The 16,564-nt window shown below is 32.7% G+C and overlaps 2 protein-coding genes across 2 annotated transcripts in view; both read right to left on the reverse strand.

Moving 5' to 3' along the window:
- On the reverse strand, window positions 1,867-4,080 carry LOC104781810 (probable pectinesterase/pectinesterase inhibitor 35). Its single transcript, XM_010506574.2, has 2 exons — window positions 3,061-4,080; window positions 1,867-2,704 (listed from the first exon to the last, which is right to left on the reverse strand). Exons 1-2 carry the CDS (start codon window positions 3,983-3,985, stop codon window positions 2,040-2,042), a joined length of 1,590 nt encoding a protein of 529 aa, XP_010504876.1. The 5' UTR covers window positions 3,986-4,080; the 3' UTR covers window positions 1,867-2,039.
- The window catches only part of LOC104781811 (importin beta-like SAD2 homolog), a gene marked incomplete in the record, with an annotated part of 8,188 nt that continues 5,076 nt past the window's right edge, over window positions 13,453-16,564 (reverse strand). The window contains 9 exon segments of the mRNA XM_010506575.1: window positions 13,453-14,005; window positions 14,093-14,219; window positions 14,327-14,475; window positions 14,551-14,690; window positions 14,780-14,919; window positions 15,063-15,242; window positions 15,843-15,946; window positions 16,050-16,181; window positions 16,334-16,532. Of these exon segments, the coding sequence (XP_010504877.1) occupies window positions 13,842-14,005; window positions 14,093-14,219; window positions 14,327-14,475; window positions 14,551-14,690; window positions 14,780-14,919; window positions 15,063-15,242; window positions 15,843-15,946; window positions 16,050-16,181; window positions 16,334-16,532 (1,335 nt within the window).

The raw sequence follows: 16,564 nt of genomic DNA on the forward strand, positions 1-16,564 counted from the left end.
TTTTCTTTTTTTTTTTTTTTTTTTTTGTCAAACTCCCTCTTTTACCATTTTATTAAATTTATTCTTATCAAGTACGCGGACCGATGTACATGAAAGGGGGGTCAGCTGACCTCCCCAAATTTCAAAATTTGCTTAATTATTGAGAGAAAAAAAAATCTATTTGGTGTATCAATTTTTTTATGTCTGTATGACCTGGGTGACACAAAATCTATTCGCAGCACTTAAAACCCTCTTTATAGCGCGACACAAGATGCACTTTCTTTTCATTTTGAAAAATCTCCTCTATATTATATTAAAAGAAAAACATTCTTGAAGAAAAGCTGACGTGTCATCATCAAAGAGCTATACGATCAATTTATTACTTACCCTTGATATTTTATAATATTACATAAAACTGCCATTGATATTCAATTTCTTTACATATACAATATTTTGTTCCTATAAATTTTAAAATTGGTAAATATTATTCAAATATTAATAAATATTATCCCCTACATGTTTTCGAAATAATTTTCAAAACCTATGTATTATAATATAATAATAAAATTATAACATGAGATGTAAAATAAAATTGAAATTAATTTTGACCAAAATAAAATTGAAATTAATTTTGAATAACAGATATTGGAAAATCTTTAAAAAACAATTTGACGACATCTTAAATTTATTTTAAACTATAAATTTTTTAAACTGATGCAAATCCTAATTTTCAGTTTTCCATATAGAAAATTTCTGATATATAAGACTAATGTATATTAAAGATTCCTTAATTTCAAAATTAACATATTAAAAATATAATTTTTTTTATATATTTTACTATTATTTCTTAAAGATTTTGAGGAACGGATTTTTATAGATAAAAAAATATTATACCTCTTATGGAGTATGACTACGGGGATGGGTTTGATGCGCTTAAGAATTTAGGTCATTCGTTTCGAGATGTTTTAATCTTTTTGATACTTTTATCCGTTTCATAATTTAAAAGTTTTATACAATTCTGATTAATCACTAATTCGGTAAACGTTAGATTCAGGTATGTTGTTTTGTGAATTTTAATTTTATGCTGAACTGTAAATGATTTAACAAATAATTATATTTATAAATGTAACTCTATGTGTACATAATATATTACAAAGCTTATAGTAAACAAGTTTTTGAAATCAATCATGCACTTTTTAAAATCTATCTTATGAATAGATGGTGAATATTTTGTTGTTCGCTTACGGGAGTAGTTTGCTGACCAGTAATCTCATTATTAATTAAAGAAAGGAATTCTGATTATTTTATGAGAGATTCAATAAAAAGAAAATATATAAATGGCCAATACGTTCATCCGTATGTAACCATGCTCAAATTTCTCCAGCCAAAAAAAACGAGTTAAGAGGAAAAGAGATAGTACAATAGAGAAGATCACAAGTTTGCATGTTGATGGCCCATATTAACATTCCATATTTAAGGGCCGTAATTGTTTGTCTGATTTATTTAATGCATATGATTTTTTAATATATATAGTATATACAATGCAATATGTTTATCAAAGTATATGCTTGGAATTTTAATAGGAACTATATATACAATTAGTAGTAATTCAACGTGAACGTATTAACACAAACCATTAAGTTCACCTTCCTACAAATTTGTAAATGTGAAAACATAATTGTACCGGTTTTTACGATCCTAAATTCAAATAGAATACATATCAAGGATAAAGGATCCATTACCCCATATTGTCGGACCGAAGATGATAAAGCAGCATATCAAGAGTAGTAAAATAGAGCAATTTACACACACACGGACAAAAAAAAAAAGAGGATAACAATTGATAAGAGAGAATCGAATGGCAATAGATATTACAAAGTTTATATATATAAATACCAATTGATCACCTTTATTCACGACAAGAGAAAATACAACAATATGACGTATACAAAATACAACCAAACACAAAAAACACGTAATACACAACTATAATCAGATTACGTACGTACATTTACTTCTTTCTTGTTTGTTTAACCACATGACTGATTAGTTGATGATAATTATAAGAGGCCAGAGTCGAAAACGACACCTGTTGACGGCAACCACGATTTCCCGTCAATGAAACCCGAGACGGTAAACCCTTGAGCTTCGGTCAACGTCAACGCCGGGTGATACCCGGCCCAACTAACTCGACCCGAAACCGATGATCCAGGACCTGAGTTCCCAAACTCTCCATAATAAAGAGTCTTCAAAGCGAAGCTACTGGACCAAGGAGACCAACCAGAAGGGTGAATCGAGCCGTCCAAAAACGATTGCATCACAACTGTCCTAGAATACTCTTTCCATGGACGACCCAAATATGTCCCGATCGAACCGGTGATTCTGCAATTATGGATAGATATTCCCGTATTCTGATTCGGGTCGGACCGGCCCTGGGCCGTTACGTAGTTTTGTTCTGACGAGCCTTTTCGAGATACGAGGTTGCAGCTTTGGAAAACGACTGCGGAGTTTCCGAAGATGAAATCCACGGTGCCGGTAATGTCGGTTTCTCTATAGAATTGTCGTTTGGAGAGTGTGTACAGTGAGTCTTGGTACCCATCTATTGAGCATCTGTATACCACGGACCTGTCTGATCCTACCCGTAATGCAACAGCTTGTTCTGCGTTTGGTCCCGCGCTGTTCACGAATGTTATGTCCCGAGCTATGAAACCATCCCCCATAGCGGCTGCCGTAGAAAAAAAAATAACACCAATTAAAAATTAGGAAGTCGTTAAGTGAGGTTGACCAAAAAATAAACCTTAAACTTCAACATAAAAAAATATCATAAATATAAAATATAACACTTCTCTAAATCTCCTTTACATGTTAAGGAACATTAGTTTAACTTGTACGAGATTTAGAGAATATAGTAAATACTTCGATGAGAATTTGACCTATAAAAAGTACGACATGAAAAAGACTATAGTTACACGTACATGGATCTTTTTAAAACTTCTTGATTTTTCTTTCTCGGACAACCATTAGGTTCTTGATTAAGACATTTTTAATTCTATGATTAATTTATTTTAGTGAAAATCTCACCGACAGTAGCGGATTGGTAAGTATTCCAGCCACCTCTGTTACTTCTGCTACCGACGATTACTGTTTTGCCCTTCCCGTCACCAACCAACATAACGTTCTTCTGTTTGCTCGGAATATTGAGATTCTCTTTATAAGTTCCGGCTGCTAAATGGATCACGCTTCTGCCACTTCCCTCCGCCAAAGACGCCAACGCTTCGGCTATGCTCATGTGTGTCCCGCTTCCGTCGGCTGCCACCACCGCGTGAGGTCTCAGCTCTTTTACCGTAGCTTCTAAAAGCTTCCGGTCCGACGAAGAAACCCACGTCGGAAAAACATGATCCGGCAACAGTTTCCGACCACCACCTACACCAGACGAAGAAGAACTTTTCCGCTTATCGGACACGAACATGTCTAGGGAAGTGGTCAGTGAACCGGTGAGCTTTCTTGCGAAGGAATCCATCGCGACTCCGTCTTTGTTGAAGCTAGATTTCTCGCTGAGGCTTTGCTTACAGGTCTCTTGATTAGTCAACGCCGCACTTAGCCATGTGTGGACATCATCGTTGACCTGATCTTTACTCTTGACGACAGCGATGCGAGACAGCATGTCGAGTGTGTCGTCAAGCAGCTCAAGGCAGTCGTTGACAGGATCGAGCATGAGGGTTTGAGAGGTACGGTGCGAAAGCGTGAGATTAAAGGCGAGAGAACGAGCTAAATGAGCGTGGTCCAAGCTGAGTTGGACTGAGTTGAGAAACCCTTTGTTAGAAGAAGTTGATTGTTTGGTTTTTGATGATGAATCGGAGTTTGGGTGTCTTGTGAATTTTGTAAATTTAGAGTTTGATGAATGGGCAAACACTGAAGAATGAAGAGACAATAGGTTTAAGATCAGGAACAACAATAGTTTGATCCGGAACTTATGATTTGGTAACGAGAATAATGTAGTTGCCATTGTGATTTATGTGCAATGTTAATTACTGATTCGTGTGTAGTAGAGAAGAAGTGTTATGTGCTTGCTAATCTATATATAGTTTCATAATAAAATACTTCTACTAGTTCTTTCAAAAAAATAAACAAGAAAAATATAAAGAAATAAAACTACAACTTTTTTCCTTCTTCTCTTTACTAAGAAGAACCTTTTGAAAAGGAAGGGGACCAAATTCATAATTTCGAGTTCCAGAGGTTGGGAAGAGACTTTTTATTTATTTGTAGCCCGTTTTGATATATCGAGTTAGAAGAAATTTCTGAGTGGAAAAAAACCCGGTAAGAGATAAGCTGTAAATAAGATGTCTTTAGATTAATATTATTACATATATATATATATATATATATATATATATATAGATAAAAAAAATCAAATGATAAAGTTATTCAAATGATCATTAGATTTCTTACCTCTTCTTCTTAAGTATTTTTAAATAATGTTGTTTATAATTAGAGTGGCGCAATAAAAGTTTGTCTGTAATGTTGATGTATAACCATATTATGTATTGCAGTTAATTTTACTTGTGGTTTTAAGTTTTAATGCACCAGATAATATAAACTTAAATTAATCTTTCTTCATATATAAAGAAGATTACATTTGATCGAGTATTGTAAACATATTGGTTGTATATACTTGTATTAGTGACAATCTTGTGCCATCGCATGAATTCAAATTCGGTATTATATATGTGTGAGTAATATTATATATGTGGTTATTTAAACGGTAGAAAAAAACTGTCATTGCCTGGACCAGGTTGAGAACAGAGCACTCGCACTTAACACTTCATAAGCTGTCTACTCAAACGGCAATATATCACATCTGGAAGCAGCTAGCTAGCGCAACAACTTCCTGCATAATGCGATCTCTCGGCCGCCCTCTGAAATCTGCAAGGACATCGAGCGAGAAGTGCGGAACTCAATCACGGCAAGAGAGTCCCGGAAGAAGTTCAGAAAACTAATGATTCTATCTCGTAATCATTTGATTCCGTCTGACTCCTCCACTCAACTATCTTTTGTATCTTTGTTTTTTACCTTTTTTTGGCAAAGCATACAAATATAGGTTGAGCTCTTTTGCAAAACATCAAACTTTCATTTTACATGATATTCACATTCCTACAAAAAAAAAAAGATAGTGAGAGCAAAAAAAAAAAAAAAAAAAAAAAANACTGTCAATGTTTTTCAATCATAGTTTGAATATGATCATATACCATTATTGTTCACACTTCACACGAGTAGTTTTTCAAAAGTCAGTTTTCTATTATCAAATATTCATCCGTCATTTCCGTCTTTGGTTGTAATTATATTCTATCGTATCACGATGCTACGTAAACGCAGTATATAAAGGTTGTTGGCAAGATATTAGGCTATTTTGTATGTGTTTGATCTTTTCAGATTTTTATTTATTTCGTTATTACTGCATGACTCTTTAAAGTTTTAACCAGTTATATATATACTAGCAAAATCAAGAAGGAAACTAAAATATGGAAACCTATAAAAGAATAATCCAATTTTGCCTTTTTTGCATATAAGACAGCCATCATCCCTTCCTGTCCGGTAATAATTGATGGCTTTTTGAAAGGCCGATTCGTTTTGTTTCTTATCATTAATATTTTAATTGGTTTACAATGATTCATTTATCATATCCCTTCTGTTTTTTCGGTAGATAACAATTTACAGATTGTTGTGTATAATTACTTTAAATTTGTGAAATTATTAAACGACGATAAGTAAGTGTTTTTTAGTTTTAAAAGTATACTTCTCATGACATCTAAAACGTAAATCGTATAGTAGCGCGCAATGTTCGCAATCATGAATCATTTGCATTTCTGTTTCCTAGATGTGTTTTCAAAAGAAATAAATTGATTAGATACAGCGTTTGCTAATATGCGTGTTGGATCTGATCTTATGTTGTTTGTGATAAAAGGAGAGTTTCGTTGACCGCTATGTTTATTGGTTTGGTCTCAGCTTATGTTTTCTACGGTTATGACTTGATTTCACAAACAGCGAAAAAGAAGATAATGCAAAAAAAAAAAATTAAGCTGGTTCCCACTAAAACTTAACCAATCAAAATAAAAATGCCTGAAAAAATATTGAAGTAAAGCGTAACTCCTTGCGACGAATTAAAATGGCAAGACTGGGTGTATAATGAGGATCATATATCCGAAGTATGTTTTATATAAAAAGTTGTTTAAATTGTTTGTTTTGTTTTGCAAAACAAAATTAATTATATATATATATATATATATATATATATTAACATGATTGCGAATATTGACATTTATGTAGATGGGGTTGCCAAAAAAAATTGCATGAGATGTAATGTTAGAAAAACTTTTTAAATGATTTTTGTTTGACAAAAAAAAAATGATTTTATGAATGGACCCCAATATTCTTCTATGCATGTAATGATTTTAATGCAAACTCTTAGACGAAAGCAGAAACCTTCAACTAGTCGTGCTTTAGATATTGTCAGACTGTAGCAATCTAGTTACTAAATATTTGATGTGCTATATAGCAACTATTTTCGAAAAGAAGTTTCATATATTTCCGTGAAGAAACGATTCACATTTAGTATATATTTCTCTTTTCATTGAGCTAATGGGTAATATTAGGTTGTAAATTTTTGTTGTTGATATAAAGTTAAATGAAACCAAACCTTTTTTTTTTTTGTTAATGTTCAAATCAGAAAGTGATAATGTAATAAAATAGATTGGAGTTAGGATTTTTTTAGTAATTCAAAAAAGGATGTGATAATGCATGTGAAACAGATATTGACAACAAAACCAAAATTAAATTTTAAATACCTAAATATCATTGAGAAATTCAAGACAAATATCGCATGATATCTACATGGATAAATGATTCCACCAAACGCACATGGATGTGTAAAATTTATAATTAATGAGATCGATATCAAGACCCTATAGTTCTCAGTCAGTCGTCGTCGTCAGTATAATACTCAAAAACTTAGACCCGCCGGAAACAAATTAATTAAAGTCGCAACCACATTTCAATTATCTAAATAGAGTACTTGTCGACTCTCAATTAGTGTATTAGAATTTGCATATTACTCCTAGTTATCACATGTTTTCATCTCCATTCACACACTAAAAAAGGTTTACGGATTTTGTCCATCTAACTGTATTAATGTCCAGTCTATAGATCTACGTAGAAAAATGTATCATTAATTTGAATATGTTAATGAAGATCGGAGAGTCAAGAGATCATCATAATAGTATGTATATAAAGAGTGTAGCTAGGCACAGTTTTACACATATTTCATAGTGATTTAGGGTTAGATCATATGCTCGATAACTGATCATACTGAAACAAGATATGTTAAACCTACAGAGATTATAAAAATATATACTATATATAAGGTTTGATAATAGTAAAATGTTGGTCACCAGAGGATCGATACAAAATAAAGGCTAATCATGTATCTTAATTTACATTTTTACAAATGTTCACTATATATAAAGGGACGATCGAGTACCATAGGTTGAGTACATATATCAAACATTACAAATTAATATATTTTTATATATATATATATAAATATATATATATATATATAAATACAATTGTAATACTCCGTACGAACATATTCAACTAACAGAAAATAAATAATTTTGAAGTACACTGCAGAATGGACGGAACAAAGTGGTGGTGGGTTTGCTTTTAGGTGACCTCTATAGTCTATAGTATCAGTTCTGATCCTTAAATTTGTAGTACTACCAAAAAACTAGAAGATAGAATCTTCGTTTCACTTTTCATGGGAGAATAAAGAAAACATATTCCGTTCATATTTATAGAAATATAGACACACACGTAAACACAAAAAGAAATAAAAATAATATGATCAAGAAGACTAGCGAAACAAGAAGTCTACCACTTGGGCCATGAAAGATGTCTTTGTCTTTGAGTTGAAATCTGAGCTGGAAAACATGCATGCCACTAAAGACTAAACGCATTGATGCTCTCTGTTGTCATTGATTTATCAAAATCCTTTTTTTTTTCTTGTATTGATCACGATCAATGACCGTTTCGTATTCACATCGCAACTTTAGTCTATATATTTCAATATTTATCTCTATATCGTTATGGAAAATCCGATCATTAGGAAATAAAGTTAAAATATGAATTAAGTTCAGAAAGAAAAGATCATGAGGGTTATGTACATTGACACAAATAAAAATGGACCCAATATTAAGACGTTGGTTGTATGATGAAGCCAAAGAATTGACTTATTTTGGAGATATATGCGTGTTGACTTCACCTCCTCTAAAGTTCCTAAGTCGTTAGTTAGAAAACACGCACACAAAAACACCATACCTCAGGATACGCAATGCATATTCACATGAGTTGTGTTTTAATATGTAATCTCCTGATATTGTTATCGTACGGGCATTCATATTCAACATAAATATTTTTCTGATTAAAAGTTTTTGATACTATATAATGATTTTGTAAGAAGATGTTATTTCTATACACAACATAAATACATATATATTATCTATTATCATAGACGATCATCACATACAATATAATGATGTGTATTATTAGTATTGTTTTGTGTTACTACTTTAACGATCAAACTCGCATCAATATGATTAAGTAAAAATAAGATTAATATATAATGCACAGTCTATATACTATATAAAATAATTAAGATTAGACGGCATTAGAAAACATATTAATATATCCGTAATACAATTTCCGGTTGTGGGTCTGTGATAAATCACTAGACACCTTAAGTTTTTCGCCAAAAAGGCCAAAGATAACGAAAAGGATGGTCTATCAGTATCTTGGGAACGTCAATTATTACCTAGTTCAACAATACTAGTTGTTGATTAAACTAGGGCAAAAAAACTAGCTAGGTATACGTTTTCTTGCCCTTTATATAAGTTTTGTTAAAAAAATAACATTTTTATTCATCTTTCCTCTCAAAGGGAAACATCTTTCCTATTTCTATAAGTTATTCGTAAAAATAGATAGAAGAATAAGCTGAAAACTGAAAAGTAATCGTTAAATAATGATACAGCATGAAAAAACACTGATCTGTTATGGGTTATAAATCTTATGATTATCATGCTCTCTGTATGTTGCTGTATTGATATTGAATTGATCTTCTTCTTCTTCTTTTTTGCTAAAGGATACGTAATTGATCTTTATAATAATATACTTGAAATACTACAAACAAAAAACAAATAAATAAAACATATATAGCGTCGTCGTCGTATTTACTACTCGAATTTTATTTAAATCAATTAGGTTAACTGCAAAAATTAATGTTAGAATCACTTTCATGGAATTGGGATTTTAATTCTGGCGTGTTACTATCCCAAATTTTTTTTTCTGATTTCCCCTTCCTATAATATCTGATTTATTTTTTATTTTATTTTAATGAAAAAATTGATGAAATACTATAAAACTTGTAGAAATATTTTTAATTACCGACCCAACCAAGTTTAATTTGGGTTATCCACCCGTTATCCATTAAAATCAGATCTGAACTTTATTTTTTAATTTTCTTTCTCTTGATTCTTTCTTCTTCTCCGGTGAACCAAAATTTTTTTGAACAATCTCTTCTTTCTTCTCAAGTCAAAATCTCACATGTTTTCTCATAATCTTAATCAAATCTGATATATTTCTTCATTTTCTTTTCTTTTAAAAGTAAATCTCATATGAAATTAGGGTTTGTAAACTAGGATTTAACTTCAAAATTAGAGTCAAAATCTTTAAAAGTTCTGTGTTTCTTTTGTTAATCCCAGCTATATCAATGCCATCCAAAACGAGAAACAGTGTGAATTATCAGAAAAGAAGAAAGAACAATCCTCCAGCAGAAAAAGCTCCTCCTTCGCCAGCCTCAATATCTCCTCCTCTAACAGCCTCAACCGCTCCTCTTCCACCAGCCTCAATCGTTTTTCCTCCTTTAGCAACAATCACATCTCCTCTGCCAATAGCAACAGGTGAAGCAACTCCTCCTCATTCACCATCAGAAATCTCTCATCATCGGCCAACATCAAACAAAGAACAGTTGAATCCTCAATGGCTACTACAGATAAATAGAATGAAATTTTGGTTGGTTTTTGTGTAAGAGCGGAATAGAGACCTTTGTGTTTTGGTACAAATAAGTTTTCTTGTACAACAATGGATACAACTATGGGTACAACTAGTCATCACGAGGTGGCTGGTGAAGAAGATGAAGCAGCAACTAGGGAAGAGGCTGATGAAGTTTCAGCAAATGTAGTAGCAGGAAATGATGAGGTGGCTAGTGAAAAAGATGAAGCAGAAACAGGAGAAAAAACTTATGAGATGGAAACTGAAAATATAAGCAGTGGATGAACGTTGCTGAAGCTGAAGACTTGTACTAAGAAGATGAAAAACATGACAACCTTCAAAATACCTTAAGAGTACGTATACAGGGAAAGAGGAGAAAGAAGAAAAGTGAACCTGCAAAGTAAATCATAGTTCTGTGTGCAACTCATGATAGATTATTGTTGGTATTTTTTTGTAATGGATTAATGTTGGTACTTTTTTTGGTTGACGTTAGTTTATATGTATTGTATGGATGTTATTTAGATGTTTTTGATACAGAGATTTTTAGGTACAACTGAGATATTTTAGATACAACTGGGATATTTTAGGTACAACTAAGACCAATTAAAAAAATAAGTTATTGAAATTTATTTAAAACGTGTATTAAAAGTGAATTTTGAATGGATTAAAAAGAAATTGTGTAAAAAATGAATTAAGATGAAATTAATAAATTTAATAAGGATGAAAATGAATCTCATTTAACTCATTTACCACATGTTTTAAATGGTAAGTGAAAAATAATAAAATGAATCTCATTTTACACATGTTTTGAAAAATAATAATTTTTTGCCAAATTTTTCATGTAATTGTACTTCAAACTTATAGTTGTACAAGCATGAACATAGTTGTACATTACTATTTTTACCTTATTACCAGTAGTATTTTACAATAAATTAAATTTTTATAGTTGTACTTTTCATATTAAGTAATTATAATACATTTTATACAATTTCAGAAGATAATATGTCTAAAATAACTGATTTACATGTTTTAACATAATTACTTGGATGAAAATAGCAAAGTGACCATCAAAGTATTAAGAATATTTGCTTTATGTAGGACCATCAAAGTGCCATAAAATTTACATGGTCAAAGTGACCATAATATTTGCTCTATAATTGTTTTGTGTATGTTTGTATTCACTAACATAGAAATAGATGGATTTAGTTGAATTTTAAATTTTAGTACTAATAAAGTTCAAAGTTGTACCGTAGTTGTACCACGAGTATGAAAATTGTCGAGTTTTAAATTAAACGTAGGTGAACCCTAGTTGTACATGTTACAGTCAATTATACCGTAACTGCAGAAACCAGTCTTTCAACCAAAAACAGAACAATCGAGTCTTACAACCAAAACAAAAATTGTTACAAACATCACCTACATAGAAACTAATCACATAAAATGTCATACAAGCTTTCAGAACAGCTCATTATGTTCACACTTTTCACCTACATAAAGAGTCATGATACCATCACCATCAAAGATATATATTGGTTTTTTAGGATTCAATGAAATTGGAATGTAGCTAAACTTCATCTTCGTCCCTGCAGCTACCATCATCTTTTTGCATATTTTATCAACCAATGCAGAATAAGTAACCTGCTCAATAGGTGTTTTCATCAAAAGAGCATGTCGAACATCTTCTCTTGAAATCCATTGTATTTCATCTCCATTGTTTAAATAATTTTCCCCATAATCAAAATGAATGAACGTGCGAAGATTATTATTCATTACTCCCTGCAAATAGAATACAAACTAACATTAGAATAGTTTTCGCTTTCTTTCAGTTGTACCAGTTGTATCAGTTAATATATGTTGTACCTACATCTGCAGAAACGAGAAATCCTAATCCAATTTCTATCTAGCTCGATTCAACCACTAGCTCCATAAATTATAAACGTACTCTAACTCTAATAGACTTGAACAAATGAGAATTAACAAGATTTACATAAAACGAATTTATAAGAAATCTAAAAATGTTCCCAAATTAGAACACATTACAATCCTAACACATCAACACTACCTACACTATAAACAAATTTCAAATATGTTAAAATTGAACAAAAACAGTTGAATACACCAAGAAATTACCTAAAACGAGTTTCAATAAAGCTTCAATGGTGGAAAATTTGTTTTTCGTGGGATGATGTCGAGTTGGGAAAGAGATGAATTGTGATTGGTTTTTTTTTTTCTAAATATATTCAATATCTCTATTTTATTTAAATAATGCAAAACTAAAGAAATAACAAACCTGAGAATTGTGAAAGTACTTATGTATGTAGAATTAAGGTGGATAATGTAGAAAATAATTTTTGGGATAGGAACACACCATAATTAAATCCCATGGAATTGGTCATATTCTCGATCTATTAACCTCGTAATAATAATATGTCAGTCTGTCGGTTGTCTTCGAATTCTTTTCCGTTGTAAAGTTGAAGTTCGGTTATCAAATTAATAAAAAATAGAAAGAAAAAAAAAGCTTTAGAAATGAATGCAGACTAATGAATTCGATTAAGGGATAGAAATTGATTGATTTGATTCGTTTGCATAAAGCACGAAAATGAGGTTTTAGAAGTGTCATTGGCACCTAACGCTTTTGTTATAATTCGTTAAACTGAAACGAAAAGTCATTAGTCCACAGATTCATATAAATTTCAAATTTAATAAAGGCAAAAAGGAAAAAGAGCTCAATAAAAATCTTAAAAGTTTCTAGCGATTGGCAAAGAAAATAAATAAAAAGACGACACTCATACTAACAACGTATAGTACGTAGCTTCATCTTCTAGAAGTCATTCCACTTGAAATTTGATACTCTGTAAAAGAAAATTCATCGACACCGTACAAAATAATGATAGCATCATTAATTCATCTTCTAGAAGTCATTTAAGTTATTATCTTTTTTGTTTTCCTCCCTTAAAATAATACTAGGAACATATTATTAATCATATGGAAAAAATATCATTGTGGTCAATTTGTCATAAACACTACACTGAATTTGATGCACTTAAATCAAATGAAATCATAAAACAAGTTGACAAAGAAAAGTTGTAAATAGTACCTTACTATAACATTGACCACTTTGTCGTTTTTTTTTGTTTTTTCCTGCGAAAGCATAAATCATAATGAACATATTTTTGATTATAATTTAGCTTATTTAGATTTAACAAATCAAAATTGACCGTTTATTACAATCAAAAATCAATTTAAAAAAAAATACAGTGATAGACAGAGCTTCATTAGCAATGGCTGTAGATGAACATAGTTTTAAGAACGACTCAAATCAAACAATAAAGCTAAGTAAATGTGACAAACATAAATAATAAGTAAAAAAAATTAAAAAACTATGTGCTTTTTTTTTTTTGATATATGTAATGCCTCCAATCCCAATCGGAGAACATAAAAACCTCCCAAAGGGTTCTCTGTTCTATCTGAAATAAAGATAAACTAAAAAAGAACCCGGAATGGGTTTTGTCTTTTGTTTTGGTCTTTTGGAAGATTAAAAACAACAATAAAAAAAATTGATGATGGCGATATAGAATGCAAAACTGGAGATGGCAGAGATTGGTCTCTCTTAAGACACGACTTGACTAATGAGAGTCGACCTGACTCACCTCTGATAAGCCTCTCTTTATCTTTTGAAGATAAAGATGCTTACTAAAAAAAATGAAGCCAAAATGAGAGAATAACGATTGGCTTTTTCAAGGCAATGAGCCGTGGAGAACTCAGGAAGCAACTGTTGCAGAAGATTGCTTCTCAAGTTTCTCCTTTAGAATCTCGGCTCTTCTCTGCTCCGTGTGCTGAGCTATAGTGCTTGCGAGTCCATGGTAGTGCGGGTCTAGTGTCTGGGTAAGGCTTTGGAACCTGGGCGAGTCCGATACTTGCATTGCTATATATATAAAACAAAAAGATAATTTAAATAATAATGTCAAATATACATGGCAAAAAATATCATATAGTATCAATTCTCTTATACCTGCGACTGCATCCATGAATAGTACGAATGGATCCACTTCATCAATTGGAGAGTCTAATTCCTCATCGTCGCTAAAATCATCATCTGAAAAGTCATCATCGTCGCTGTAAGAGCGGAAGTCCTTTGCCTGATGATAATACACAAAAGAAGCAAACTTAGTGAGCTACTACGACAAACACATTGCACCTTTCATGAGATCATTTAGAGGATTAGTTTAAGTCAAAGAAGACAGACCTGTGCTGCTAACTTGTGGAGTTTACTTTCATCAGTTTCATCTGGATTTTCGTCATCGCCTTCCTCATCTTCATCATCTGTCTGGAATTCATCCATGTCGTCGTCATCACCATCTTCCTCTTCTTCCTCCTCTTCTGCCTTTGCAGCTTCTGTCATAAATGTTCAAATAGGAATATCAGCGAGGGTCAGTGATTAGAAATTGAGAGATAGTAGAAGGCACTGACCAGCAAGCTGATCCTTGTATGCCACTAAAAGCTCGAGCAGAGCCCTGAATACATGTGGCAAGACCTCTACCGGCAATTGACCAGCAGGAAGACTGAAAAGTGATGTCAACCCCAATATGCAAACTTTCTTATCATGCTCTCTGCATGTAAAGCAAGGAAGATTATTTATGTCTTGAAAGAAATGTAAAGAGAAGAGAGATATAGGTTTAAAAAGATTAGATTCACCCACCTCTTGAAGTTAGCATGTCCACCACTCTTCTTCTTTTCTTGCAGCATTTGGAACCATATAGTAAAAATTTCTGTTGCGATACCAAATCGTTGCAGTATGCCAAGTGCCAAAGGGGTATTGTAGTAAAAGGCATTTGCAATCTGCACAAGGGTATCACAGAGATACATTTCAGCAATTATTGCCAATCAGGAAATAAAACACATAGCTTAACTCAGTGAAACAGCTAACAATTTGCAGCTAATGACTTTATGAAGCACAGTTTAACAGCGGCCATTTTGCTTACCACTTCAATCAGAAGACACTTGAAGGAAGATTTCTCGGCACCTCGTAGCCGATCTAGTGTGATTCTCAGGTAGGGCTCCACCCATTGATCCACCTGCCCCTTGCAAGTCTGAAGCACTAACCCTAATAGCTTCGGAGCTGGCTCAAGGTCACTGTCATCAATATTTTTATTCGCCATAAGCTGCCATGAGAAAGAATTATCAAGTTAGCCGATATAAGTATGCGTACAGTGGGAGGGAAAATGGATGAGGCCATCTACAGTTTTATTTAAATGAGTAACTATCAGATAATGAGCTTACCACAGAGATCNAGGTATTGTAGTAAAAGGCATTTGCAATCTGAACAAGGGTATCACAGAGATACATTTCAGCAATTATTGCCAATCAGGAAAATAAAACACATAGCTTAACTCAGTGAAACAGCTAAACAATTTGCAGCAAATGACTTTATGAAGCACAGTTTAACAGCGGCCATTTTGCTTACCACTTCAATCAGAAGACACTTGAAGGAAGATTTCTCGGCACCTCGTAGCCGATCTAGTGTGATTCTCAGGTAGGGCTCCACCCATTGATCCACCTGCCCCTTGCAAGTCTGAAGCACTAACCCTAATAGCTTCGGAGCTGGCTCAAGGTCACTGTCATCAATATTTTTATTCACCATAAGCTGCCATGAGAAAGAATTATCAAGTTAACCGATATAAGTATGTGTACAGTGGGAGGGAAAATGGATGAGGCCATCTACAGTTTTATTTAAATGAGTAACTATCAGATAATGAGCTTACCACAGAGATCACACTCCAGAGACTTTGCTGGTAATTTGGTTCATTGCAAGTGAGATAATGCCCAGTCCCCCTGGATATGTAGTTGTGCAGCGGGACCAATATATCTAATAATATTCAAAAGAACGTTTAAGCAAAAAGGAATGTAAATATGAACTGAAAGAATTTTATGATAACAGAAACGGCAAAAAAAGACTGCAAGTTTCATACTTGGGAAGAAGTCAATCGCCCAATCCACGAGTGCTTCCATCATTAAAGGCCATAAGCTCCACATATCCAATGATATCGTAGGTGAAAAAGTAGTAATATATGAGACGATCTCCAGAACCTCTTCAAACACATCTGGCCATAAAAAACTATATAAATGAAGCACCATGTTTTAAAACAAGCACAAATGACATAAATCCCAATGCATTCAATATACATCATTCAAAGGAACCCAACAAAAGACTAGTAACTCCAGATATATGGAATTTCTAAAACATTATACATACCTTGACCATCAGTTGTCAGCATTTTCCGCATTATTGGCAGCAAATGTGGTTCAATCTGACCATAGAGATGAGGGAGACTACTGATAGATTCAAGAATTGTACTGATGGCACGGAGACATCCCACTGCAGCCAATGCACCAGCATCATCAGTTTCATCCTCACCGTTGTCAGTGTCGATACACCTCCAAAATGCACTGGCCTGGAATTTATTATCATGAACAAGGTATAATA

This window comes from Camelina sativa, chromosome 4 (assembly GCF_000633955.1).
Source record: "Camelina sativa cultivar DH55 chromosome 4, Cs, whole genome shotgun sequence".
Classification (NCBI taxonomy): Eukaryota; Viridiplantae; Streptophyta; class Magnoliopsida; order Brassicales; family Brassicaceae; genus Camelina; species Camelina sativa.